General features: G+C 34.9%; 2 protein-coding genes across 5 annotated transcripts in view; one reads left to right on the forward strand and one right to left on the reverse strand.

The window, feature by feature from the left end:
• AsnRS (asparagine--tRNA ligase) overlaps positions 1-5,274 on the reverse strand; it is a 28,258-nt gene extending 22,984 nt beyond the window's left edge. For 2 of the 4 annotated variants that reach the window (XM_076494129.1, XM_076494131.1), the window contains exons 1-5: positions 5,072-5,274; positions 2,858-2,928; positions 2,554-2,636; positions 1,466-1,531; positions 1,084-1,266 (exon numbers count right to left, since the gene is read on the reverse strand). In XM_076494129.1, coding sequence (XP_076350244.1) covers positions 1,084-1,266; positions 1,466-1,531; positions 2,554-2,636; positions 2,858-2,903 — 378 coding nt within the window. In that variant the 5' untranslated portion in view covers positions 2,904-2,928; positions 5,072-5,274. Of the gene's footprint in view, positions 1-1,083; positions 1,267-1,465; positions 1,532-2,553; positions 2,637-2,857; positions 2,929-4,769; positions 4,922-5,071 lie in introns of those variants that run through there. The other 2 variants (XM_076494128.1, XM_076494130.1) reach the window with 1 other exon arrangement.
• Positions 5,275-5,289: 15 nt separating this feature from the next.
• The window catches only part of IntS3 (integrator complex subunit 3), a 46,814-nt gene continuing 25,014 nt past the window's right edge, over positions 5,290-27,089 (forward strand). Inside the window, exons 1-5 of the mRNA XM_076494127.1 lie at positions 5,290-5,457; positions 9,712-9,795; positions 10,675-10,758; positions 21,679-21,792; positions 26,939-27,023. Coding sequence (XP_076350242.1) covers positions 5,383-5,457; positions 9,712-9,795; positions 10,675-10,758; positions 21,679-21,792; positions 26,939-27,023 — 442 coding nt within the window. The 5' untranslated portion in view covers positions 5,290-5,382. The remainder of the gene's footprint in view (positions 5,458-9,711; positions 9,796-10,674; positions 10,759-21,678; positions 21,793-26,938; positions 27,024-27,089) is intronic.

Consider the following 27,089-nt stretch of genomic DNA (forward strand, 5'->3'; position numbering starts at 1 on the left):
CATGGTGTGTGTGTATCCTCAGACACACCACTGTACCAGCAGGGTACATGGTGTGTGTAAGTCCTCAGACACACCACTGTACCAGCAGGCTACATGGTGTGTGTAAGTCCTCAGACACACCACTGTACCAGCAGACTACATGGTGTGTGTAAGTCATCAGACACACCACTGTACCACCAGGGTACAAGTTGTGTGTAAGTCCTCAGACACACCACTGTACCAGCAAGGTACATGGTGTGTGTAACTCCTCAGACACACCACTGTACCAGCAGGGTACATGGTGTGTGTAACTCCTCAGACACACCACTGTACCAGCAGACTACAAGTGGTGTGTAAGTCCTCAGACACACCACTGTACCAGCACGGTACAAAGTGTGTGTAAGTCCTCAGACACACCACTGTACCAGCAGGGTACAAGGTGTGTGTAAGTCCTCAGACACACCACTGTACCAGCACAGTACAAGGTGTGTGTAAGTCCTCAGACACACCACTGTACCAGCAGGGTACATGGTGTGTGTAAGTCCTCAGACACACCACTGTACCAGCAGGCTACATGGTGTGTGTAAGTCCTCAGACACACCACTGTACCAGCAGGGTACATGGTGTGTGTAAAATCCTCAGACACACCACTGTACCAGCAGGCTACATGGTGTGTGTAAGTCCTCAGACACACCACTGTACCAGCAGGGTACATGGTGTGTGTAAATCCTCAGACACACCACTGTACCAGCAGACTACATGGTGTGTGTAACTCCTCAGACACACCACTGTACCAGCAGGGTACAAGGTGTGTGTAAGTCCTCAGACATTTTTTTCATTAAGAACTTGCAAATTGATTTGGTAGCATATGGGAAAATGCAGTAATTTAAATATTATCTGCTCCCCAAAAAAAGGATTACATCTAATTTTCAAAATTTATAATTAAGAATTTTTTAATTAAACCTGTTTTTAAAGCCTAAGTATGATATAATTTCACCATTCTTGTGAACCATTTTTGACAGCATATTTATGTCACTACACAAATGTTTTAAGATCAGTTCTATATGGAATGGTTAACAAACAAATTTACAAGTACTAACATACTTGGAATGGGTCTGGAAGTGATGGATGAGGTTTAATTATAATCTTCTTGGCTTCTTCCAAGTTTTTCTCTCTCTTTTCAGCATCTTCTGCCTCCTTCCTTTCTCTTTCAGCATTCTTATGTTGCTCTCGAACCCAAATCTTTTTTATTTTTTTAATCTGAGACTGAGAAGCCAGTTCCCATCCCTAAAAAATATATATTAAAACATCATTAACAGAAGTGTAGGACAAGTTTATTTATAGTCATGGGTATAATTTAATACATGAAATTACTACAATTCCTTATATTAAAATTCTTACTGGAATAGTTAACTTGAATTTCTTCAAAATCTATTGTAATGATGGTATTTATAAGTTTTATCCAAGTTTTCCTAATGTTACTCACTTGTTCACCAGTTTTCGAATCAACATAAATGGATGGAAATGGTTCTTTTCCAGTGTGGTGCATGGCCTGAGAGTAGGAAAATAACAGTTGTAGATTTGAAAAAATATATATACATAAAACAGAAAAATATGGTCACAGTTTTATTTATTTGTGCTCCAACATATCTTACAGAACCTACATTTAAAAAATAGAATCAAATAAACTTATAGGCAAAACAAAATTTCCTGATAATTGTATGATATTCTATTAGATGTTAATTGACAGTAAGATAATGTCTGAATTTTCACCATCCGTTGGTTTCTTTATGATCTTTTCCACATTAAAGTATTCACAAGTGCATGTACACCAATATGAAAAATAAAATAATTTGTGATGATGAAAAACCCACTTGAACTCAGAAGGTCAAAACACTGTTCTCAGCTTTATCAGTAAAAGTGTTAATAACCGTACCAGCTGTCCTGAGATACATAGAACAATATGGCTCTGTTTCCATATGAACATTCATTTTTGTTAAGTTTTTGGTCAGATTTAAACTAAACATTTGTAATTAAGGTTCAAGAAGATAACTGAAGTAAAATAAATTTGTTGAACCTAGATTACTGAGCACAGCTTTGATATTTTCGTAAGTAGTTTATCTGCAGATGTGAGTTTTGCAAGAATTTCCTAAATGGAACATAAGAACTCAAATCTTTTTCAGGAGTTTCTAATAGTAAAAAAAAACCTTTTATAAAATGTCTATCTATGATTATCTATTTAAATATTTGGGTAAAGGCCTTAAGTTTTTATTTCATCTACACTATCCTTTTCTTTGGCTAAAACAGTTTGAGGTGCTACACTGAATAATTTCAAACTCTTGCTGGTAAGGTATATAAAAATGGAAAGCTATGTTCAATGTAGATTGGATGAGAGATCTCTTGCTGGAAGGGTATATAAAAGTGGAAAGCTATATTCAATGTAGATTGGTTGAGAGGTAAAATATTTATTGAATAAATTAAATTTTGTAAAATTAATATTAATTGTTTGGAAAGAATTACTTTCATAATAGTAGCTGCATTAACTGATACAAACAAAAAAGGAAAACCACCTACTTTAAGAATTGTTTTAAATGGCTTTTGTTCAGAACCATCACCATGTTCATCGCTACCTACTTTCTCCGACGTGTAAATACAACCTAAATTTAAAGATAAGTAAACACTACTTAAGCTGTTCATCTCTAAAAATATTTACAACATTCATTTTCTAAATATGTATTTAAAATATTTACAAGTTTTTAAAACCATGATGCAAGACTATTTATAATTTCAAATATTTGGTTAATTCAACTGTAACATTTCACAACATCAATCCAATGTGTACAAGTTTTATATAAAACCATCATTACTAGCTTTTTACCTGCTACTGTCAGTTTTGAAGTATCTTGAACTAATGCATCACCCATTTTTCTTATTCTGCTAACAGAAAATCTGAAAATAGCAACAAGAATACTTCAACACATGTTTAATAAACAACAGGAATACTCCAACATGCATTTAATAAGCAAGCAAGAATACTCCAACACGCGTTTAATAAGCAAACAGGAATACTCCAACACGCCTTTAATAAGCAAACAGGAATACTCCAACACGTGTTTAATAAGCAAGCAAAAATACTCCAACACGCGTTTAATAAGCAAACAGGAATACTCCAACACGCCTTTAATAAGCAAACAGGAATACTCCAACACGCCTTTAATAAGCAAACAGGAATACTCCAACACGCCTTTAATAAGCAAACAGGAATACTCCAACACGTGTTTAATAAACAAACAGGAATACTCCAACATGCGTTTAATAAACAAACAGGAATACTCCAACACGCGTTTAATAAACAAACAGGAATACTCCAACATGTTTAATAAACAACAGGAATACTCCAACATGTTTAATAAACAACAGGAATACTCCAACATGTTTAATAAACAACAGGAATATTTCAACATGTTTAATAAAATCCAATGTGATAATATATTATTGCACCAAATGACTTTTGACTTTTTTTTTGCTGTAAGTTTTTACTGATGTAGCAGCTTATAACTAGAAGTAAAATCTACATGCACAGAAGAGACTGTAAAAATTAAATACACTGCAATTGTTTTCCATATCTTTAACAATAGTGAGGAGAAATATACAAACATAATGAGGCTATCTTTAGACAACTGTACATTTTATAGTTGTAAACATTTGTGTCAACTATTCCATACAGTAGTCATTTTTAGTTATACCAATCAGTATTTATTAGAATTTATATTCTATACCCCATACCTTATGTGTTGAAAGAATGAGTTTTAGCTCTTATAATACCAGAAAACAAAATCATAACACTTTAAATAAATGGCACAACTTAACTGTATTTCAGTGCACACATACTTATTTTTGTGACTTATTCAAAACGATCCAACCTTCATTTTGAACTTATGTACTATATCCCTTTATGTATATTTCATAGTGTTTGTGACCTAAATTTCACGCAAAGCTACATGAAGACTATATGTCCCTAATTTAGCAATCTAAGGCTAGAGGGAAGGCAGCTAGTCATTAGCACTCACCGACAACTTTTGGGCTACTCTTTTATCAATGAATAGTGGGATTGAATGAAACATTATAATGCTCCCATGGCTGAAAAGGCGAGCATGTTTGGTGTGACAGGGATTCTAACCCATGACCCTCAGAGCACCCAAAGCAAGTGGCCAGACTGGGCACTTTCATGGTGAATAAATACAAAACTAGTGGCAAAGTAATTTTTTTCTCTATCTAATACCTAAAAGTTCACGATCTTGATTCAATACCTATTTAACTTAAGATAAAAACAAAGTTACATAATATTAGCAACTATAAAAATATTTCTTACTAATAAACATAGATTATTTTACTTGTTTCAACTTATGATTAGATACGTGGTCATTGTGACTAGGAATGTTACATGAATTCTACCACATACAACCAATACTTACAAAATTAAAAAAAAAGAACAAAATATAATAACAATTATTAACAAATTGTAGAAAGCTTTTCAGATTATCTGACACTGTCACTTCACAAGTTCACAGCATATGTGAAAAAATGGTTTACTGTTATTCTGAAATAATACAACTGGAAAAACCTCACAGTCTTTTGAACATTGCAAAATTGCATATGTAAATAATATAACGACCACATTAATTTGTCAAACAATTTTAGCTAACACTAGCAATAACAGTACAAGGGTTATTTTGTTTGTAGCTATATAATTTATAAATTAGAAAGCATGAAATTCTAAATTATCTTACTTAAAAATTCGACACCTTCAGTTTCACAAAATGAATCTTTTCTCTTTTATAAGAAATATATCGGCAACTTTTTAACATATATCAAAATCTGATGAAACCATCACAAATGACTAAACGCGTGCTCCTTCAACGTTAGCGACTTTATCGGAACCGGATACAGAACACGAGTAATGCCGAAAAATATTTATAAATAAAATCAAATTTTAAACCAAAAATATTTCACAACCGTTAAACTTAAGTTTTATATATATTTTATAATGACAAAAATAAAATTGTAAAAATAAATTTCTACTTTTACTCACTTTCAAGGGGTCAGTGAAAGAGGATATTATTCGGTTTTCTTCCTTACGACTTCCGGTACTCATTCTAAATTTCTAAGATAAAGTAGTTTAAAAAATTCGACTATACTCTGCAAAACAAATAAAGTTAATTTAATAAATTGAAAAAAATGCCTTCATAATTGTGTAAACATAACTGAAAAAGATAGTAAAGGGCGTGACGAAATATAGTACCTCTACAACGTGTTTATCACTATATCAATCCGCAAACATGGCGCTATCCTTGTGAAGGATGGTGTGTGGTTGTTGGGTGTTTGAATAATTGAGTGTAGAAGATGGAAACTAGCAAGAACAACTCATCATTACTGTTTTATCATACTGTTGTAGAAGCTAAAGACGAATTAGATGAGGTAACTTAAAGTTTTTTATTTATTATATCCATTCTTTGCACATTTCAAATTCAAGTACTAGGTGACGTTAACGTTAAGTGTGTAGGATATTTTTTGCATTGCACAAAGAATAGGAAAGTTGCATTAAATTTCCCAAAGTACACGTTAGATGGCGCTTCTTAAACACTTGATGTTGAACTTAAGTTATGCAAGCCCCCAGACAATTGATATGCAAACATATTTTATGAATATGGTAGTTTCCGTTTTCAAAACTAAATAATTGTATGCATATGGTAAATAATGTATTGTTGTGAAATATGGAATAAAAATTAACTTATCACAGTAAAGGCTTTATATGCAAATTGTCTTGTGAAATTACAGTTTTGTACTGTCGCAATTTGGTGGAAGCTGTGAAGAGTAATATGTCTCAAAATTAGTCTCACAAAAAGGGAAAAATTGTTTTATTATGTACAACTTTATTGTGTTAACTCCTAAAACAACTTTCTTTAGAGGAGAATAAAATATTTTGTGTGCAATTATTATGCAATGTTTAAAATGAGAGGAAAACATAAAGTGTAGGATTTAAATAACAGTTCAAGAAACTTAAAACCATATGGTTTCTCAGTTTTTAGCAATTTGTTCTGAAAAACAAAGGACACACACATGTATATATATATATATATTTGCCTGTACCTTTTTTATCAAATTATATTTACATACTAAACCTGAAAATAATAATCAGTAGTGAGGAATTCAGTCACTATTGAAAATTGGAGGAGTTACATTTTTTAAAAATTTAATTTGGATTGCTTAAGACTATCTATGCTTACCAACTTGCCACACAATTTTTTCTGGGTTAGTATATAATATTTTAAATTCTGTTAAATTGTTGTTGTGTTAATTCATTACTGCACATACAAAGAGTGTTAATCTAAGTGGGTACCTGTAACTTGATTTTTATTGAAAGTGTACCAGTTATCTTTGTACAAATCATTAGTTTGGCTTTACTTGGAACACAAGTTTTGGTGTCCTTATCCTCGCTGCTGGGACAGTGGAAAGACTTTGGATTTGCAATACTAAAATTAGGAGTACCGTTCCCCTCGGTATACACAGTAGATAGCTCGATGTAGCTTTGCTATAAAAAACACATACACACATTATCTGACAAAGGATACTAACTTCGTGGAAAGAGATCTGTAGAAGAGCTACTTGGTTGTTTCCAAGGGTGGAAAGTTAATTTCATAGGGCTGGCATGTGTGCAAAACATGGCGTGCGGTGACATTTTAACTGAAACTTAACAGTGAAGGAAATGTTTTGAAAAGTAATGAAGATTTTTAGTTTTTATTTTAATTAATTTAAACTTAGCCTTGGTTCACTTTGAATTACACTGTAGTTTAGAGAATCTGGTGAGACCTGCTGAACTTGCACAAGTATGCATGAGCACTACCATTTCTTTGTTCCCAAATGAAAACAATTGGCATGAATGACAGTGGCATACTGTATATTCTTTCTATATTTCACTCTTTTGTCCCAACTAGTATAGAATATAAACAAAAGAAAATGTGCACCGTTATTTCTGAAAAAGGAATTGTAATTTTTCCGAAAAGTTTCTACCAAATACAAAATTAAATTTGAAATGTAAAGATTTAAGTTTTGTTAATATTTGATAAATAAAAATGTACACTTGAAACTAAATATATATAAAACATGTTTTTATTTTGGCACACCAGTTACATCTGTTTGCCATCCATGTTATAGAGATTAAGAACTCTACATATTTTCTCTTGGAGAAAGAGGGGGAGAAAGAAGTGATCTTATTGAGATTTCCTGATGGAATAAGTTCCTGATTATTTTGTAATTTGAAACAATGAGATGAAATGATCCAAGTTTAAGATGACACGCGTGGCCAAGTGTGTTAAGGTATTCTACTCGTAATCTGAGGGTCGCGGGTTCGCATCCCCGTCATGCCAAACATGCTTGCCCTTTGAGCCATTTGGGCATTATAATGTGACGGTCAATCCCACTATTCTTTGCTAAAAGAATAGCCCAAGAGTTGGCAGTGGGTGGTGATGACTAGCTGTTTTCCCTCTAGTCTCACACTGCAAAATTAGGGACGGCTAGCACAGATAGTCCTCGAGTAGCTTTGTGCGAAATTCAAAAAACAAACAAACAAACATTAAGACGACGCAGATTAAGCTCTTGTTAAAAGTTTTGATTTTCCAATAGAATGAGTTACTGTTGGTAACGCTGGGTATCAGCATCTTACATTGGTGTAATTTACAAGGTGGATTTAAATGTTGTTTGTTTCTGTGTGCAGTGATTGTGTTAAAGAACCGAATCATAATATGTTTATAAATTATATATTTAAAGATAAAAAATGCAGTATTCTAATATAATAAAATATTATCTTTGTTAAGTGTTATTTGAAGGGTTTTGTCTAATTAATAAGTCTTTTTGGTATTTGAATACTTCGTTAATGCTTTTCATAGGATATTTATTGGAAAAGAAATCAAATAGCCCAAGAGCTTTCAGGAAGTTTATTGTTCAGCTGCCTGATGAAGGAAAGTCTACATTCAAAAAACTCAGATAATTGGATTCCTTTTCTGATATTGTTTTTCTCTGTTAATCCAGGTTTCAGGAGAATATGTTTTTTTATCTAATTTTTTTTCATCAATAATTGTTTGATCAAAGTCAGTTTTTCTCCACTACCTCTTTGTGGGCCAGCTCTGCTCTGTCTCAACCACTATGCTGGTAACAGAAACAAACAAGAATTGGCAGAAAATTCATTTGTGTACAGTTATGATTTTTCAGTTTCTTTGCATTTTAGTAGTTGACAACATTCTACAGAGGCAGCAAACCAGTTCCTTGTGTTGAAAAGATTTGGATGTCTAGAGAAAGTTCTGTGTTTCTCTGTGCATCGTAATACATTTAATGATCATGATGTGAAACACACATATGTAACTATAATTGTTTTAAATGATATTTTGACATTGATGTAGTGCAAGTTATTTCCAGTGCAGTAATCATTATTAGGGTTAAAGCACAAAAATCTGGCTCATTTAACTACTAGGTTGCTGTGCCGATCTAAATTGACGTTTATGGGATAATAGTTTGGAACAATTGGCATGTTAATGGGAGGGTTCACATGCCTATTGTTGATGTTATTTAACATTTATATTTGATGTAAGTTAACATTAACTACATTGACCATGTAATTACACCAGATAAAAAAATAAATTTTCTGCCCCTCAGTAGAATAGCAGTAAGTCCAAATGAAAATGCTAAAATTAGGGGTTTAATTCTCCTTGGTGGACATATTCAGAAGGCCCAATGTATTTTGCTATGAGAAAACACAACACGCACATGGTGAATGCATCTCGGAGAATGCTCTAGCACCATACTGAGGAATTCGTCAAAATAACATATTGCCACTGTTGGAATGATGATCCAGATAAAGTAACTATTACAACTGCTACCTTAATCCTGATACGATAATCCATTTCTTGAGTTATACCTGTTTCCTACTGTGTTCAGTGGTAATACAACTTTATCTCGTAAAGACACTTCTGCTGCTCATGGCCATCAATTAATTAATTAATGTGAAACAGTGTGGAAGGACATTAGAAGCTAGGTGTTGGAAATGGGTAACAGAAAGCACCACTGCATTTTTTGTTACCTCTCCACACAAAACTCACCCTGACCACTGTTTTATGTGTAGTGAGCTCTTAAAACATGAGGTGTGGTAATAATGAGTACTGTAATAGTATGTTATAAATAAATTATTCAAAAGTTAGGATATTTGCATTATTTATCACAGAATCCACCCACATTTTTTTTTAATGTTCCTAACCTAGATACAGGATGGGTACCTCAACTTGTACAAAATAAATTTGCAAAAGATGAAAAAAAAATGTTAGTGTACTAGGAATAATTACCTAACTATTTGATTAACTAGTGAAAGTTTTTTAAATTTGTTTTTCTAACTGAATTGTCAGTATATTTGATATTATAATAATAATGATTTATTTTAATAAATTGAAATGTTGAAAGATGTTACTAAATAGACTGAATAATTTAACTGTCCTGTATCAAGTGCCCTGAATCACAAGATGTGTAAAAAAAATTCTTATAAGTGATACGAAAATAGTTTTAAGTAATACCTTAAAATATGCAAAGTTAGTGTTAGTAAAAGAAATAAGTACCTAATCGATAACTGCTCGAAAATATCCTTTATGAGATCTGTAACGTAATGTGGTATGTTGTTTTACATTGCAGAAACTTGAACGCTGCTATTCTGTTTTAACAAGTCTCATCAGTGGAGTATCAGAGAAGGAAGCGCACGATGCACTTAATGCTACAGTAAGTCTTGAGAGAGTTTTGTAAATGTACACATTCTTTCCGACACTATGCTTATCATTAGGATGTGCACGTTCTTTCCAACACGGTGTGCTTATCATTAGGATGTGCACGTTCTTTCCAACACGGCGTGCTTATCGTCCGAACGTGCACGTTCTTTCCAACACTGCGTTCTTATCGTCGGAACGTGCACGTTCTTTCCAACACTGCGTTCTTATCGTCGGAACGTGCACGTTCTTTCCAACACTGCGTTCTTATCGTCGGAACGTGCACGTTTCTTTCCAACACTGCGTTCTTATCGTCGGAACGTGCACGTTTTTTCCAACACAGCATGCTTATCGTCGGAACGTGCACGGTGTGCTTATCTTTAGAACATGCACAGATTTTTCTGATATGGTATACTTATTGTTAGTCATTTTATTTGACTCAAAATTAAAATAATTATATACAGAAAAAAAAAAGTTGTTTGCAGAAGCTAAGAACTTCTGCTCCATAAAATTATTGCATTAGATTTATCATTTCTGTACAGTATAAAACAATATGATTAATTTCAAAACTGAGTTATAATAGTGAAAAGTGGAGTGAACATTATTATTGTTGTTATAAATTCATAAATGAAACAAACAAAAATTGTTTTTATTATAATACATATTCTGTAAACACGTTTGAGGTGATTTATTTGTTAGCGCCATCTAGTTATTAAAAATTAATTTTTTTTAGGATGTGTTAAAATTTTAAATCTATTGATATCATGGTTATATATTACTTAAAAAGCTATTTTAATATTTGAATGTTAAGACACAAAATAGTAGTTGAATAAAATGTATTTTGTTGTTGTTTTTTTGACTTCTTGTACTTCAAAGTTTAGTATTTTTATAATAGATTAGCAAAGGATTACAGAATCATGAGGAGATTAGTTTGGGGCTTGTAGTTGGTATCATCACTGACCCAGCCAATGCAGCAAGGGTAAGCTAGATTCATCCTTTAATGCAACTACTTAGTTAAGATAAGGGTTAAGTACCTGATACAGGTTTCCTTTTGATACAATTACTTAAACTAATGCTTTTGGTGTACCTGGTGAGAACTGAGGAAAAAGTAAATTGAAAATATAAAAAAAGAAACACAAATTAGTCATTCAACATTCATGCATATAGAATGATTGTTTAATATCATATCTGCAATTAGATGCTGCCAGTTGGTTATTGTTGTTCAGAGATTGATTATTGTCAGTAACTAAATGTTTGGTTACATTGTTTTATTGTATTTCTAAGGACTGTTGGGATAAAGAAACGGATATTGTTCCAGAGCATTTTGCATGAAAAAGATGAAAAGAATATATTTGTATTGTAATGTTGTAAAATTTTAATCTAACTGGCAGTTTTATGTCAAGTAACAACCAAGTTATAAATAGTACTTATTGAAAGTACCAGGAATATACAGTATTTAGTTTTTATGCAAGTTTCAAAGTTTAGGAAGTTTTATTTGAGAAACAAGGAGACAGAATTAGAATTCATAAAACAAACAGTAAATCTCAATTCACTCGTTATGAATTTCATTTATTTTTCTGAATTTTTTGAGATAGTAGGTACAAATGAAATGGTTGACACATAATGTCAATTAACCTCACACATTTCAAGATATGATTTTATAATTGAATTTAGTAATCCAAAGGTGAATTTCTTCACTTCCTTCCCCTATCAGCAGCCCAGCAGTAAGTCTGGGAGCTTGTGATGCTAAAACTTGGGTAGTGATACTATGTCAGGCAGAGCAAAGACAGCCCATTTTTCTTACAACAAGCAAAAAATTTCTTATTTAACTTAATTTCTTTGTTCCATTAATCTTCTAATTTAAATATCAGACTTCAGCATGGAAAATATTTATGGTAGAGCTAAAGATAAGTTTGTAGCAGAAGATGTTGATGTTAATTCTTGGTGAACCATTTCAGCTTGGCAGACGACATAACTTGATTTAGCAACAACTTTTATATTTTACTTTTGTAATGTAATCATCCCATAGCACAGCACATTTCATTTTTACCGCATTAGATGGGTTCTCTCCAGAGATGGTGATGTGCAGTCTTGCTAATTAATCTGCACGTGAGACTTGTAATGGATGTAATTCAACTATCAAATTGGCAGGATGGATGCATATTACCCCAAGAACAAAGTTCAAACATTGATTGAAAAAAATGCAGACTTAATGTTTTTCTAATTGCAATAATTAGCAAGTAGCTGATTTCAGTTTGCTCAAGAATAGTGATTGTAAATTTCCTGAAATATTTGTGTATAATATGGAACTTGTATCCCCTCAATTTAAAGTTAAAATAGTTTTAAATGAAATAACATTAGCCCTAAAATAGTAAGGTGATATTACAGTGACCAACGTCACTTTACAAGTCGATATTCCAGTCTAGCTTGTGCTGCGCTCTGCCTGATATTTGCTATACTTTATCGTTTTTGAGTGTTGAACAGTCGATATGTTGTCACAGTTCTCTTTGTACTGTTGTAATCATTTGTCAGTTGAGGGTTTATTACAATATTTTAATTAGGAGCAATAAATGTAGGTTTATGTATTTGAATCCTGTTGTGTTGTACTTTATATCTCGGCTTTGAGAAGCCACGTGCTAGTGATTTACACACACAATAAAAAAGTCTTTGTTTTGGTCTTTTTAATTTTATACAAAAATGTGCTAATTCAATAATTTTGTATAAAGTAACTGTTCCTGGCCTTAAGGGTCATTTGGGACTCCCAAGTTCACAACTTGAAAATTTGATACACAAATGTTATTGTATTTCCAGAATTTCATTAATTAAACTTTTATCAGATATATTTCAACAATATAGAATATTTATTTCACATACAAAAAGAATGTTTAGACTTAACATGCAGAACAGAAAATAGAGAGATAAAGACATATGTTGTTCTCGTTTCTGCTTGTCTTAGCTTTCTAAGTCTTTAGAAATTTTGTACGTAGAGGATATGAAACAAAATATTATTTTGTTTATATTTCATGGTTAGCCACAAGATTGTGAATCACTTCATTAGAACTGTAAACTTCTATTATAATGTATCAAGTTAAATAACCAAGCTGTGTTTATATCTTAAGTATAGCATTTCAAACATACTAGAGATTCAACTTACCAGCTTAAAGCTTTGTCTTGAAAGAAAGAGAGGACATTGTTATATATGAAAATGGCTGAGAAAAATCAAAAAGTGGATATTTTTAGCTTCTGATTGATTGTTCACATGTCATATGAGGTAGAGTTGAGTGGGAACAACTGTCTGATGCACCAAATATAGTGATAACTCTGTGAATAGAAAAGGTAGAGTTGAGTGGGAACAACTCTGTTTGATGCACCAAATATAGTGATAACTGTGTGAATAGAAAAGGTAGAGTTGAGTGGGAACAACTCTGTCTGATGCACCAAATATAGTGATAACTCGGTGAATAGAAAAGGTAGAGTTGAGTGGGAACAACTCTGTCTGATGCACCAAATATAGTGATAACTCTGTGAATAGAAAAGGTAGAGTTGAGTGGGAACAACTGTCTGATGCACCAAATATAGAGATAACTCTGTGAATAGAAAAGGTAGAGTTGAGTGGGAACAACTGTCTGATGCACCAAATATAGTGATAACTCTGTGAATAGAAAAGGTAGAGTTGAGTGGGAACAACTCTGTCTGATGCACCAAATATAGTGATAACTCTGTGAATAGAAAAGGTAGAGTTGAGTGGGAACAACTCTGTCTGATGCACCAAATATAGTGATAACTCTGTGAATAGAAAAGGTAGAGTTGAGTGGGAACAACTGCCTGATGCACCAAATATAGTGATAACTCTGTGAATAGAAAAGGTAGAGTTGAGTGGGAACAACTGTCTGATGCACCAAATATAGTGATAACTGTGTGAATAGAAAAGGTAGAGTTGAGTGGGAACAACTGTCTGATGCACCAAATATAGTGATAACTCTGTGAATAGAAAAGGTAGAGTTGAGTGGGAACAACTCTGTCTGATGCACCAAATATAGTGATAACTCTGTGAATAGAAAAGGTAGAGTTGAGTGGGTACAACTGTCTGATGCACCAAATATAGTGATAACTCTGTGAATAGAAAAGGTAGAGTTGAGTGGGAACAACTCTGTCTGATGCACCAAATATTGTGATAACTCTGTGAATAGAAAAGGTAGAGTTGAGTGGGTACAACTGTCTGATGCACCAAATATAGTGATAACTCTGTGAATAGAAAAGGTAGAATTGAGTGGGTACAACTGTCTGATGCACCAAATATAGTGATAACTGTTTATATGCAAAAACAGCTCATTTGGGCTGAGAAAACACTTTTACATAGAAGAGCGAACAACGTTTCGACCTTCTTCGGTCATCGTCAGGTTCACAAAGAAAGAGGTAACTGACCGGAAGCCGACCACATGTCTGAAAGGGGTTGTGTAACTGTGTGTCGAAATGTAGAGGGCGGTATTAGATGTTTGAATATATAATTTTATTTATTTTATTTTATTAATATAGGTATAAGGGCATTCCTTTATATTGTACATGTGGTCGGCTTCCGGTCAGTTACCTCTTTCTTTGTGAACCTGACGATGACCGAAGTAGGTCGAAACGTTGTTCGCTCTTCTATGTAAAAGTGTTTTCTCAGCCCAAATGAGCCGTTTTTGCATATAAATTTCTCAACAAGTGGGTTTCTCGTCATCACTGATTAGTGATAACTGTGTGAATAGAATAGGTAGAGTTGAGTGGGAACAACTCTGTCTGATGCATCAAATATAGTGATAACTCTGTGAATAGAAAAGGTAGAGTTGAGTGAGAACAACTGTCTGATGCACTAAATATAGTGATAACTCTGTGAATAGAAAAGGTAGAGTTGAGTGAGAACAACTGTCTGATGCACTAAATATAGTGATAACTCTGTGAATAGAAAAGGTAGAGTTGAGTGAGAACAACTGTCTGATGCACCAAATATAGTGATAACTGTGTGAATAGAAAAGGTAGAGTTGAGTGGGAACAACTGCCTGATGCACCAAATATAGTGATAACTCTGTGAATAGAAAAGGTAGAGTTGAGTGGGAACAACTGTCTGATGCACCAAATATAGTGATAACTATGTGAATAGAAAAGGTAGAGTTGAGTGGGAACAACTCTGTCTGATGCACCAAATATAGTGATAACTCTGTGAATAGAAAAGGTACAGTTGAGTGGGAACAACTGTCTGATGCACCAAATATAGTGATAACTCTGTGAATAGAAAAGGTAGAGTTGAGTGGGAACAACTGCCTGATGCACCAAATATAGTAATAACTCTGTGAATAGAAAAGGTAGAGTTGAGTGGGAACAACTGTCTGATGCACCAAATATAGTGATAACTGTGTGAATAGAAAAGGCAGAATTGAGTGGGAACAACTCTGTCTGATGCACCAAATATAGTGATAACTCTGTGAATAGAAAAGGTAGAATTGAGTGGGAACAACTCTGTCTGATGCACCAAATATAGTGATAACTCTGTGAATAGAAAAGGTAGAATTGAGTGGGAACAACTCTGTCTGATGCACAACAAATATAGTGATAACTCTGTGAATAGAAAAGGTAGAGTTGAGTGGGAACAACTGTCTGATGCACCAAATATAGTGATAACTCTGTGAATAGAAAAGGTAGAGTTGAGTGGGAACAACTCTGTCTGATGCACCAAATATAGTGATAACTCTGTGAATAGAAAAGGTAGAGTTGAGTGGGAACAACTGTCTGATGCACCAAATATAGTAATAACTCTGTGAATAGAAAAGGTAGAGTTGAGTGGGAACAACTGTCTGATGCACCAAATATAGTGATAACTCTGTGAATAGAAAAGGTAGAGTTGAGTGGGAACAACTCTGTCTGATGCACCAAATATAGTGATAACTCTGTGAATAGAAAAGGTAGAGTTGAGTGGGAACAACCCTGTCTGATGCACCAAATATAGTGATAACTCTGTGAATAGAAAAGGTAGAGTTGAGTGGGAAGAACCCTGTCTGATGCACCAAATATAGTGATAACTCTGTGAATAGAAAAGGTAGAGTTGAGTGAGAACAACTGTCTGATGCACCAAATATAGTGATAACTGTGTGAATAGAAAAGGTAGAGTTGAGTGGGAACAACTCTGTCTGATGCACCAAATATAGTGATAACTCTGTGAATAGAAAAGGTAGAGTTGAGTGGGAACAACTGTCTGATGCACCAAATATAGTGATAACTCTGTGAATAGAAAAGGTAGAGTTGAGTGGGAACAACTGTCTGATGCACCAAATATAGTGATAACTCTGTGAATAGAAAAGGTAGAGTTGAATAGGAACAACTGTGTGATGCACCAAATATTGTGATAACTCTGTGAATAGAAAAGGTAGAGTTGAGTGAGAACAACTGTCTGATGCACCAAATATAGTGATAACTGTGTGAATAGAAAAGGTAGAGTTGAGTGAGAACAACTGTCTGATGCACCAAATATAGTGATAACTGTGTGAATAGAAAAGGTAGAGTTGAGTGGGAACAACTCTGTCTGATGCACCAAATATAGTGATAACTCTGTGAATAGAAAAGGTAGAGTTGAGTGGGAACAACTCTGTCTGATGCACCAAATATAGTGATAACTCTGTGAATAGAAAAGGTAGAGTTGAGTGGGAACAACTGTCTGATGCACCAAATATAGTGATAACTCTGTGAATAGAAAAGGTAGAGTTGAGTGGGAACAACTGTCTGATGCACCAAATATAGTGATAACTCTGTGAATAGAAAAGGTAGAGTTGAGTGGGAACAACTGTCTGATGCACCAAATATAGTGATAACTGTGTGAATAGAAAAGGTAGAGTTGAGTGGGAACAACTCTGTCTGATGCACCAAATATAGTGATAACTCTGTGAATAGAAAAGGTAGAGTTGAGTGGGAACAACTCTGTCTGATGCACCAAATATAGTGATAACTCTGTGAATAGAAAAGGTAGAGTTGAGTGGGAACAACTGTCTGATGCACCAAATATAGTGATAACTCTGTGAATAGAAAAGGTAGAGTTGAGTGGGAACAACTGTCTGATGCACCAAATATAGTGATAACTCTGTGAATAGAAAAGGTAGAGTTGAATAGGAACAACTGTGTGATGCACCAAATATTGTGATAACTCTGTCAATAGAAAAGGTAGAGTTGAGTGGGAACAACTGTCTGATGCACCAAATATAGTGATAACTGTGTGAATAGAAAAGGTAGAGTTGAGTGAGAACAACTGTCTGATGCACCAAATATAGTGATAACTGTGTGAATAGAAAAGGTAGAGTTGAGTGGGAACAACTCTGTCTGATGCACCAAATATAGTGATAACTCTGTGAATAGAAAAGGTAGAGTTGAGTGGGAACAACTCTGTCTGATGCACAAAATATAGTGATAACTCTGTGAATAGAAAAGGTAGAGTTGAGTGGGAACAACTGCCTGATGCACTCTGTGAATATAGAGTTGAGTGGGAATAACTCTGTGAATAGAAAAGGTAGAGTTGAGTGGGAACAACTCTGTCTGATGCACCAAATATAGTGAACAACTCTGTCTGATGCACCAAATATAGTGATAACTCTGTGAATAGAAAAGGTAGAGTTGAGTGAGAACAACTGTCTGATGCACCAAATATAGTGATAACTGTGTGAATAGAAAAGGTAGAGTTGAGTGGGAACAACTCTGTCTGATGCACCAAATATAGTGATAACTCTGTGAATAGAAAAGGTAGAGTTGAGTGGGAACAACTCTGTCTGATGCACCAAATATAGTGATAACTCTGTGAATAGAAAAGGTAGAGTTGAGTGGGAACAACTGTCTGATGCACCAAATATAGTGATAACTCTGTGAATAGAAAAGGTAGAGTTGAGTGGGAACAACTGTCTGATGCACCAAATATAGTGATAACTCTGTGAATAGAAAAGGTAGAGTTGAGTGGGAACAACTGTCTGATGCACCAAATATAGTGATAACTCTGTGAATAGAAAAGGTAGAGTTGAGTGGGAACAACTGTCTGATGCACCAAATATAGTGATAACTCTGTGAATAGAAAAGGTAGAGTTGAGTGGGAACAACTGTCTGATGCACCAAATATAGTGATAACTCTGTGAATAGAAAAGGTAGAGTTGAGTGGGAACAACTGTCTGATGCACCAAATATAGTGATAACTCTGTGAATAGAAAAGGTAGAGTTGAATAGGAACAACTGTGTGATGCACCAAATATTGTGATAACTCTGTGAATAGAAAAGGTAGAGTTGAGTGGGAACAACTGTCTGATGCACCAAATATAGTGATAACTGTGTGAATAGAAAAGGTAGAGTTGAGTGAGAACAACTGTCTGATGCACCAAATATAGTGATAACTGTGTGAATAGAAAAGGTAGAGTTGAGTGGGAACAACTCTGTCTGATGCACCAAATATAGTGATAACTCTGTGAATAGAAAAGGTAGAGTTGAGTGGGAACAACTCTGTCTGATGCACAAAATATAGTGATAACTCTGTGAATAGAAAAGGTAGAGTTGAGTGGGAACAACTCTGTCTGATGCACCAAATATAGTGATAACTCTGTGAATAGAAAAGGTAGAGTTGAGTGGGAACAACTGTCTGATGCACCAAATATAGTGATAACTCTGTGAATAGAAAAGGTAGAGTTGAGTGGGAACAACTGTCTGATGCACCAAATATAGTGATAACTCTGTGAATAGAAAAGGTAGAGTTGAGTGGGAACAACTGTCTGATGCACCAAATATAGTGATAACTCTGTGAATAGAAAAGGTAGAGTTGAGTGGGAACAACTGTCTGATGCACCAAATATAGTGATAACTCTGTGAATAGAAAAGGTAGAGTTGAATAGGAACAACTGTGTGATGCACCAAATATTGTGATAACTCTGTGAATAGAAAAGGTAGAGTTGAGTGGGAACAACTGTCTGATGCACCAAATATAGTGATAACTCTGTGAATAGAAAAGGTAGAGTTGAGTTGGAACAACTCTGTCTGATGCACCAAATACAGTGATAACTCTGTGAATAGAAAAGATAAAAATCTGTGTTTTATATTTGAGCTTTTCAATGTCAGTAATTTGTATTTTGACATCACAAACATCTAATTTGAACCAGTGCTGTATTCAATGTATGATATGACGCACACACAAATCAGTGTTTAGATGTGTTTGTTCAGTATTTACTTTTCATATTAAGACATTTAGTAATGTATAATAGGAAAATTTGAATTATAATTTAAGTTTGGTATCAACCTAAAGGAGATAAATGCATAACATAATAGTTCGGTAGAATTTTGAATGGAAGTTAGCAAAGAAGATGAAATGGACTTGAAAGGGTTATATTTTATCCTGCTTGTTTTATGTTTTGATCTTTATTATTGTGTAGTTGAGGATACAATAGTTTTTTTCAAAAGATTACTTATAGTTGGAAGTTAGTACAGTCACTTGTAGTGAAAGAATGTTAAGTTACAATTTTAAAATCTTCATAATATTTATAAGGCAGATTTCTTATATCTTGGGGATTTTATTTTTGATTGTTGTTTTCATGTTATGCTATACTGGAAATATATAGGAGCACTATTTTATTACAATACTTAAACGACTTCAGATATTAGCAATTACAGTAGGCTAAGCCTACAAAGATAAAATAATTAGGACACAAATCCCTTTTTAAAATATTGGATTTGCGTACAATGTTACGTTTATTGCATTCAGACAACATGCACACAAATACAGTAAATTGTTATAAAAAAGCAAGCTGTGACTCTTAGATATAATATGATCTCAACACAAAGTATTGAATATCGCTATGTTACACTTGCTGAAGATAAAAGTGATGCCATTTTGAAAGGTGAGGACATTTTTTACTGATGTACTTTTGAGATTGGTAAAGTTTGTATGACCTATAACAAGTTGAGTTATATTTAATAATTATGGAAGTTGAAGAGCTCCTCAGTCTAGTGTTAAGGTGAAGAATTTTTGATAGTTTGACACGACTTTACCAGATTTATGAAATGTTTATGTTTTTTAACCCTTAAACAGCAGAAATGTTGTGGATAGCAGCTCACCATGGATGTAAAAAAAATGAGAAAAAATTCTTAAACATAATCTTTAGCATTTTTATTACTTATTATTATTACATTATTTTTAACAAAAATTTAAAGAAAATGAGAAGAAATGTAAATATTTTAAAAGTATGAAAATCATGAACAGTAAGACCATGTTCTCCTGGGAAATGTCACCCTTTCATACCTTTCCAATAATTGGTAAATTTCATTGTGACTAAAGTGACTCGATGGTTTCTTGTCATTTTTTACCAGACACATGTAATAAGATTTCAAAACTGAGATATCAGTTAAGTGAAAAAAAGAATTACGTGTACCACTTCACACATTTACAATTTGTCCAATTTGCATGTCACTTTTGTCAACCAGCTTCACATTCATAGCATAATCTAAAACCAATATCGGGTTTTGTTATTGGTTGCTTAGTTTTGTAACCATCCTTTCCATTGTATTTAATTTCACCTTTATGTACTGTATTAATCAAAGTAACCAGATGTTTCTCTTTCCACTGAAGTGCTAATATATTCACTTGCTTCTTGGTGTCAACGTCCATCTTCTTCAGTGGTGCAAATTGAGGAATGTTCTTCTGATTAGTTCTAACTGTTCCACTAAAGCTAGTTTTATTTTCAAGGAAAAAGTTGCATAATTCTGCACTTGTATATAATATCAGTATGTAAATTATATGTTATATAATTATAAGTGTACAATATATGACCTTTTCCTAGGTTGTCTTTCATCAATTGCTTGACAACTGATCCTGTAAATCCTAATTGAGGATCTTTGGGGACATCTACATCACTTGTAGAATAGATAGTCATATTTATTACAGTTTCTGTCTCACAATCACATAATACAAAGATCTTTATTCCAAATCAGTGATACTTGCTTGAAATGTATTGATTAAAAACAATGTGACCCTTGAAAAGAATCGGATTCATCGGTAACTCTTTGAAATAGAGAAAAAGGTTCCTCAGCTTTATTTTCAACATGGGAAACGTGATCGATCTCATGTAATGTATTTTGGAAAAATTGGGGTTTTTATTAAGGGGTTATTATTCAGATAATCAGCTGATGCTTGCTTTTTAACATGTTGCATAAGCATCACCAGAAGAAATATATATGCAAAAACAGCTTGTTTGGGTTGAGAAAATATTCTGCATAGAAGAGTGAACAACGTTTCGACCTTCGACGTAAACAGTCAGTACGGTGTGAGGGGGTTGCAAACTAATGTTTTTAGCCTCTTTCTTAAATTAATCACAGCTGTACTTGAGTGCAAAGCACAAAATCTTCAATTGATAATGGCTGCCCTGTAAGGGTTAATCTGATTTATGGTGGTAAAATATCAGAAAAGTTTGTCAGGTATTGGTAAAAAATTAATTTTGTGGAAAATATACATCTTAACATAAATAAGTGCTTTATTACAGTTGTTTATGCTTAGCTGTTAAACCTGTTCTGTTTATAAGAAATTGTTTTTCAACAACAAATGTGTTTCAAATTATGAGCTTACAGAAACAGGACTTACTCTTAAAATGTTAAACTTGTGATATAGAAAGTTGATTACAAATTTACAAGAGTAGGATGTTGCATAAGATTTCTCTGTTTTCAGGAACATTTTAACACATTTAATTTGTTAATAGTGTTGATAAAATATAATAGTATTTTTTTAACTTGAGAACAGTATTGTTAAAACTTGATATAATAGTGTATGGTATTGATGTTTCTTAGAACATTGAGTATTTCTAATAGCTACAAAGTGTTTTATCTATAAAGGGTGTAAAATTTCTCATTTTCTTCACAGTACTACAGAGACCTCACCTACGTCACAAGAGATGGTCTTGCCTTAGTTATTAGTTATTTAACCCAAATCATTTTAGAGAAATACACAAAACTTCAGGACATTAGCAGAACACAGGTAAGTGTAAGAAGTGCATAGTCAGTCAAGAAACAGATTATTAAAAATTGTATTACATGTAATTTACTTGTTTTTAATAATATTTGTATTCAATAGAAACCCCTCAGTGTGGATTCCTGTATGTGGTGAGGGGACCTCCTAGGAAAGGTTGTGTTCTTTCAGTTTACCTCCTCTGGAATATAGACATCCACCCACCTGTACTAGTACTAGTTTTGGATGTTCTCAACAGGTGTTGTGGACATTGTATCTGATGATGGTGTTTGGGTATAGTGCTCATGAAACCCTGGCATTGCTGCAGTGTCCTTGGTTGACATTGCAGTGTGTCCACTCGTTGGGCTCCAGGGTGGGTGGGGTCAGTGGGAACCGAAATATTCCTTTGTTTTTTATTATGGATCCTCCAAATAAAAACTTCAATAAAATGGTAAAAAAAAAACAGTCCATAGATAAACAACCATATTTTGAAGATTCTGAGCAGCAATCTTCAACATCTGTACCACTTGTTGTACCTCATTTCCTTATCCCACATTCTCTTTTAGACAAACCTTTAGGGCAAATGTCTCCCTTTTTCATTCAGAAGGGACTAGAAGGACTTGCTGGTTCTCCAATGTAAGTGAAGAAGCTTCGATTTGGTGACATATTGGTGGAAACATCCACATCTAAACACAGTGAACTCCTCTTGCATTCAAAGGTGATTGGGGATATACCTATAGAGGTTACATCTCATGCTACTTTGAATTCATCACGAGGAGTTATTGTTGAGAAGGATTTCAAAAAACATCCCCAAGTCGGAGATTCTTGCTGGTTTCTTCACCCAAAGAGTTTCTGCAGTGAAGCGTATCTCCACTTGCAAAGATGGAATTATGATGCAGAGTAATGTCCTCATTCTGACATTTACATCACCACTTCCACCTGCCACCATCAAGGCAGGTTATGTTAATTGCAGGGTATGGCCATACATTCCAAACACTCAGATGTTTCCAGTGTCGGCTGTTCGGTCACTCAAAGACGTCATGGTGGTTCCTTGATGTGTGCTTGTTGAGGTGGCAAGGACCACGATGTTTATGAGTGTGACACAGACCCACATTGTGTCAATTGCAATGGCTCTCACCCGTCCTACTTTTGTTCTCGCCCTAAATGGTTGGAAGAAAAAGAGGTGGAGCGTTTGAAAACAATTTATAATGTTACTTACCCTGAGGCTCAAAAGTTGCTGTCCACCACTTCATCTTGGAAGTATGCTGCTGCACTTCATTCCACGACTACAGTGCAGATGGATTTCTCTGTGCCTTCAAAAGAATTGTTCTCAAAATAAATGAAACGTTTTTTGTAAAGATCTGCTCAGTTGACCCAGGGCAGGATTCATGGGGGTTGACAGACCTCCCTCGAATGAAGACATTAAAGAAAAAGACGTGGCCGTAAACAGAAGGGCTCTTCACCCAATTTGCCTTCACGTAAATAGAAATGGCCACCTTGATACAATGGAACGAGGTTTACGTTCTAATGTGGATTACATCAAAACACTGATTGCTGTATGTCTTTCGTTACAGAAGACATGTCTGAAACCTGCCGATACAGTCACCTTTCGGCAGTTTTCTTTGTACAGAAATCTCAGGCTGTGTGATGGACGAGTGCATGGAGGGGTGGCACTGTTGTTGATCAGCATGTGCCCACCCTGTCTTTGCCACTCGACACACCCTTGGAGGCTGTATCCATTCATGTTTCCTTAGGTTGTAGCATCACTGTTTATTCTCTCTGCCTGCCACCTAGAGAGATATATGATCAATCAGACCTTGATGCTCTCGTTGAACAGTTGCTGTCTCCATTTTTAATCCTGGAGGACTTTAATGGACATCATCCCCTCTAGGAAAGTGCTGATATTGATGGGAGAGGTCGCTCTGTAGAGTATATACTCTCTGATCACAATCTTTCTCTTTTCAATACTGGTTCTTCTACTTATTTTCATTCACCTAGTCAGTCCTTTAATGCTGTTTATCTCTCAGTTTGCTTCCCTTTATTATTCTCCCATTTTTCTTGGAGGGTTGACAATAATCCACGAGGCAGTGATCATTTTCCTATAATTTTGAGAGAGATTGGCCATGGTTGATATCACCTGACCCACGTGTCCTGATGGAAGCTGGATCAGGCAAACTGGCCCTCTTTCACTGCTATCGCAGAACGTAATCCTGCCATAGTCTGTAAGCCATCAGTAGACAACTGTGTGGCAGCAGTGACTGACTGCATTATACAAGCAGCTGCTCAGTGTATTCCTAAAACCTCATAACATTTTCCATGATATCCTAGTTTGTGGTGGAATCCTGTCTGTCATATGGCATGGAAGGCTCAAAAACGGGCCTGAGATACTTTTCGTAGGTATTCCATGCTCTCGTATTGCATCACTTTCCAGCAGGCTCGTGCACATGCTCAGTGAGTAAGATGTCAAAGCCAGAAGGAATCTTGGATTAAGTTCACAAACAGCATATCTTCTACCACCAGTTCCAAAGTCATATGGGACAAGATTAGAAAGGTCAGTGGGCAAAATAATTCTGTCCCCCTCTCAATCTTCCTCTCTGATAGCCAGGAAGTAGCTGATATCCGGAGCATCACCAATACTCCAGGTGAAAGCTTTTGCCGGGTATTTAGCACTTCTGCCTCTTCCTCCACCCTCTTACTCTTCAAGACTCGGGCAGAGCGATCAATTCTTTACTTTCGAGCTGATTTGTCTCTATGACTGTAATTGTCCCTTTACACTTCTGCCGATTGGGTATTCACTGTGATCCTGTATTGCGTGTTGGTGAAGTTGTGCTGTCTGTGGTCCCTGAGACAAAGTTCTTGGGGCTTATCTTTGACTGCAAGCTGACTTTTATATCACACATCAAGCAGCTATGGATCAAATGTACAAGAGCACTGAAAATCCTCCATGTCCTCTGTTCCACCACTTGAGGAGTGGATTGAAGTTTTATGTTAAAGATATATCGTGTTCTTATTCGATCAAAACACAACCATGGATCACTGGTCACTTCCAGGACCTCAACCTTGTAGATGCTGACCCTGTTCATCATCAAGTACTTTGGTTCTGTATTGGAGCTTTTGGCACTTCTCCAGTTCAGAGTTTATATATATGTGAAGTATCATGAACCTTCTTTGCACCTCTGTTGTTTGCAACTGTCTTTATTATATGCTTCAAAACTTTGTTCTTTACCAAAGCATCCCACCTGGGGTTGTGTTTTCCTTCCTCGGTGTACCATACTTTTTCAGAACAGATGATCTGCCATTGCTCCCTTTGGCCTTCGTATCCAAGTGCAGTTGGATAAGTTGGATGTGTTCTTGGATAACATTGCTGTATCCACTGGTCAGCCCATCCCTCCATGGCTTCTTACAGTCCCCAAATGTGACTTATCTTTAAGTCATCTGAGAAAAGTAGACACTCCTGATTGAAAATACTGTCTGTTATTTGCTAAACATCTTTTGAACCATCCTTCCACTCTTATTTATATAGATGGTTCAAAATCAGGTGACTGTGGTCTCTGCCATGGTTTGTTGTGGTTGTGTGCAGAATTCCCTCTACAGCTTCTGTGTTCACTGCTGAACTGTACGCCATTTATCTTGCCCTGGATCACATTGAAGCTGAGCAGTACTCAAACTGCACTATTTATACTGACTCGCTTAATGTTGTTTCACACCCTGTTCACACCAATATTCAAAACAGACTGACACAATTATCTTTAACATCTGCTTCTATCCAGTTTTTCTGGATACTGTGCCATGTTGGTATTTGTGGGAACGAGCTTCAGACACTGCAGCTCAATCTATCTGCTCTGGCACTATCACCACTGTGCCTGTTCCATACATGGACTATGGTCCTGTATTCAAAGCTCGGCTCTGTGCTAGTTGGCAGTTGACTTTGAGTGAGTAACGTGACAGCAAGCTTTTCCAAATAAAACCCTATATTGGACTTTGGCCGTCTTGCTTCCGTAAAGATCGGAAAAAGGAAGTCGTTCTAATTAGACTACGCATTGGTCACAGTTTTTTAACTCATCGTTTTCTTTTATCTTTAACTGATGCACCAATGTGTAGTCTGTGTGATACTCAGGGCACAATAAGCCACACTTTACTATCTTGCCGTCTTTATGACTCTCAACGACGCCACCATTTTAACCATATTCTGTCCCGAGGTTTGTCCATAACGCTGGACAGTGCTATTGGTGATGGTGACACTGTCCACCTTGTAAATGTTTTTAGTTTTTTAAAGGCCAACAATCTGTTTAATATCATTTAAGTTTTTTATTTATACTTTACACATTTTAATGCGATTCCCTTTTACGAATCACAGTCCATCTTGTTCAGTTTGAAGTTAGAAACTGGCCGTAGCATTAAATAACTCGAAACCAGGACTAGAAAGGCCAACTTCATTTGACTAATGCTGCTGTTTGAACTACCCGTTAGTTATCCTGACAAGTTATTATTATAATTTTGCTATAGGTCTTTTAAAACTTTTATTACTTTTTGAAAATGGTCATAATGACACACAACCTGGAACCAGGACTGGAAAGGTCAACTTCAGGTGACTGACTGTGGCTTTTGTACTTACCTGTCAGTCTTCCTGGCGAGTTATGATAATTACAATTGTGCTACAGCAAGTCCTTTACAGCTTGTGTTACTGTAGTTCTTAATGTTGTAGACTAGATGTAAACATTGGTTTTATGCTATTTATGCTTTTTTAAACTTTGTTTTGTTTTACCTTAATTTCCTTTCATGAATTTTACCATTGGAATAGAGTTTTAAAATTGTAAGATTTTAAGTATTAATCTTTTAATGGAAGGAAGTTTTGTTTTATAAATACATTTTATTTTTTTTACTGGTAGAATTGTGCTCAACTGACTGAATAATTACAGATAAAATAGGATTATTTCAAGTACAGTATTACTTGTGAAATTCTTTTGTACATTTGCGTTCAGTCATGTAAAGATTTGTTGTATAAAAATAGTAATATTACTATTACACTCATGAGGAGAAATATTCTTAATTCACCCAAAGAATTTCACAGATGAAAATAAAAACTTTCAAATCTTGAGTTTAAAGGCTGTTAGCATTGTATGATGAATTATCAATATTCATTATTTCAGCTGGACGAATTTGTTTTTTTTTACAGCTCATTTGGCTTTTAAGAGAAATGATCAGAAACTCCGTTCCTGGAGTCGATGGTTTGTGCTACAATCTTCTGAGGCAAATAGCAGGTGAGTAGATGATCTTAGCAGAACAACACCTGGTTCACTCTCAAGTCAGCATTTTGTACAACAATT

The sequence above is a fragment of the Tachypleus tridentatus genome, chromosome 3, assembly GCF_004210375.1.
Source record: "Tachypleus tridentatus isolate NWPU-2018 chromosome 3, ASM421037v1, whole genome shotgun sequence".
In the NCBI taxonomy this organism is placed as follows: Eukaryota; Metazoa; Arthropoda; class Merostomata; order Xiphosura; family Limulidae; genus Tachypleus; species Tachypleus tridentatus.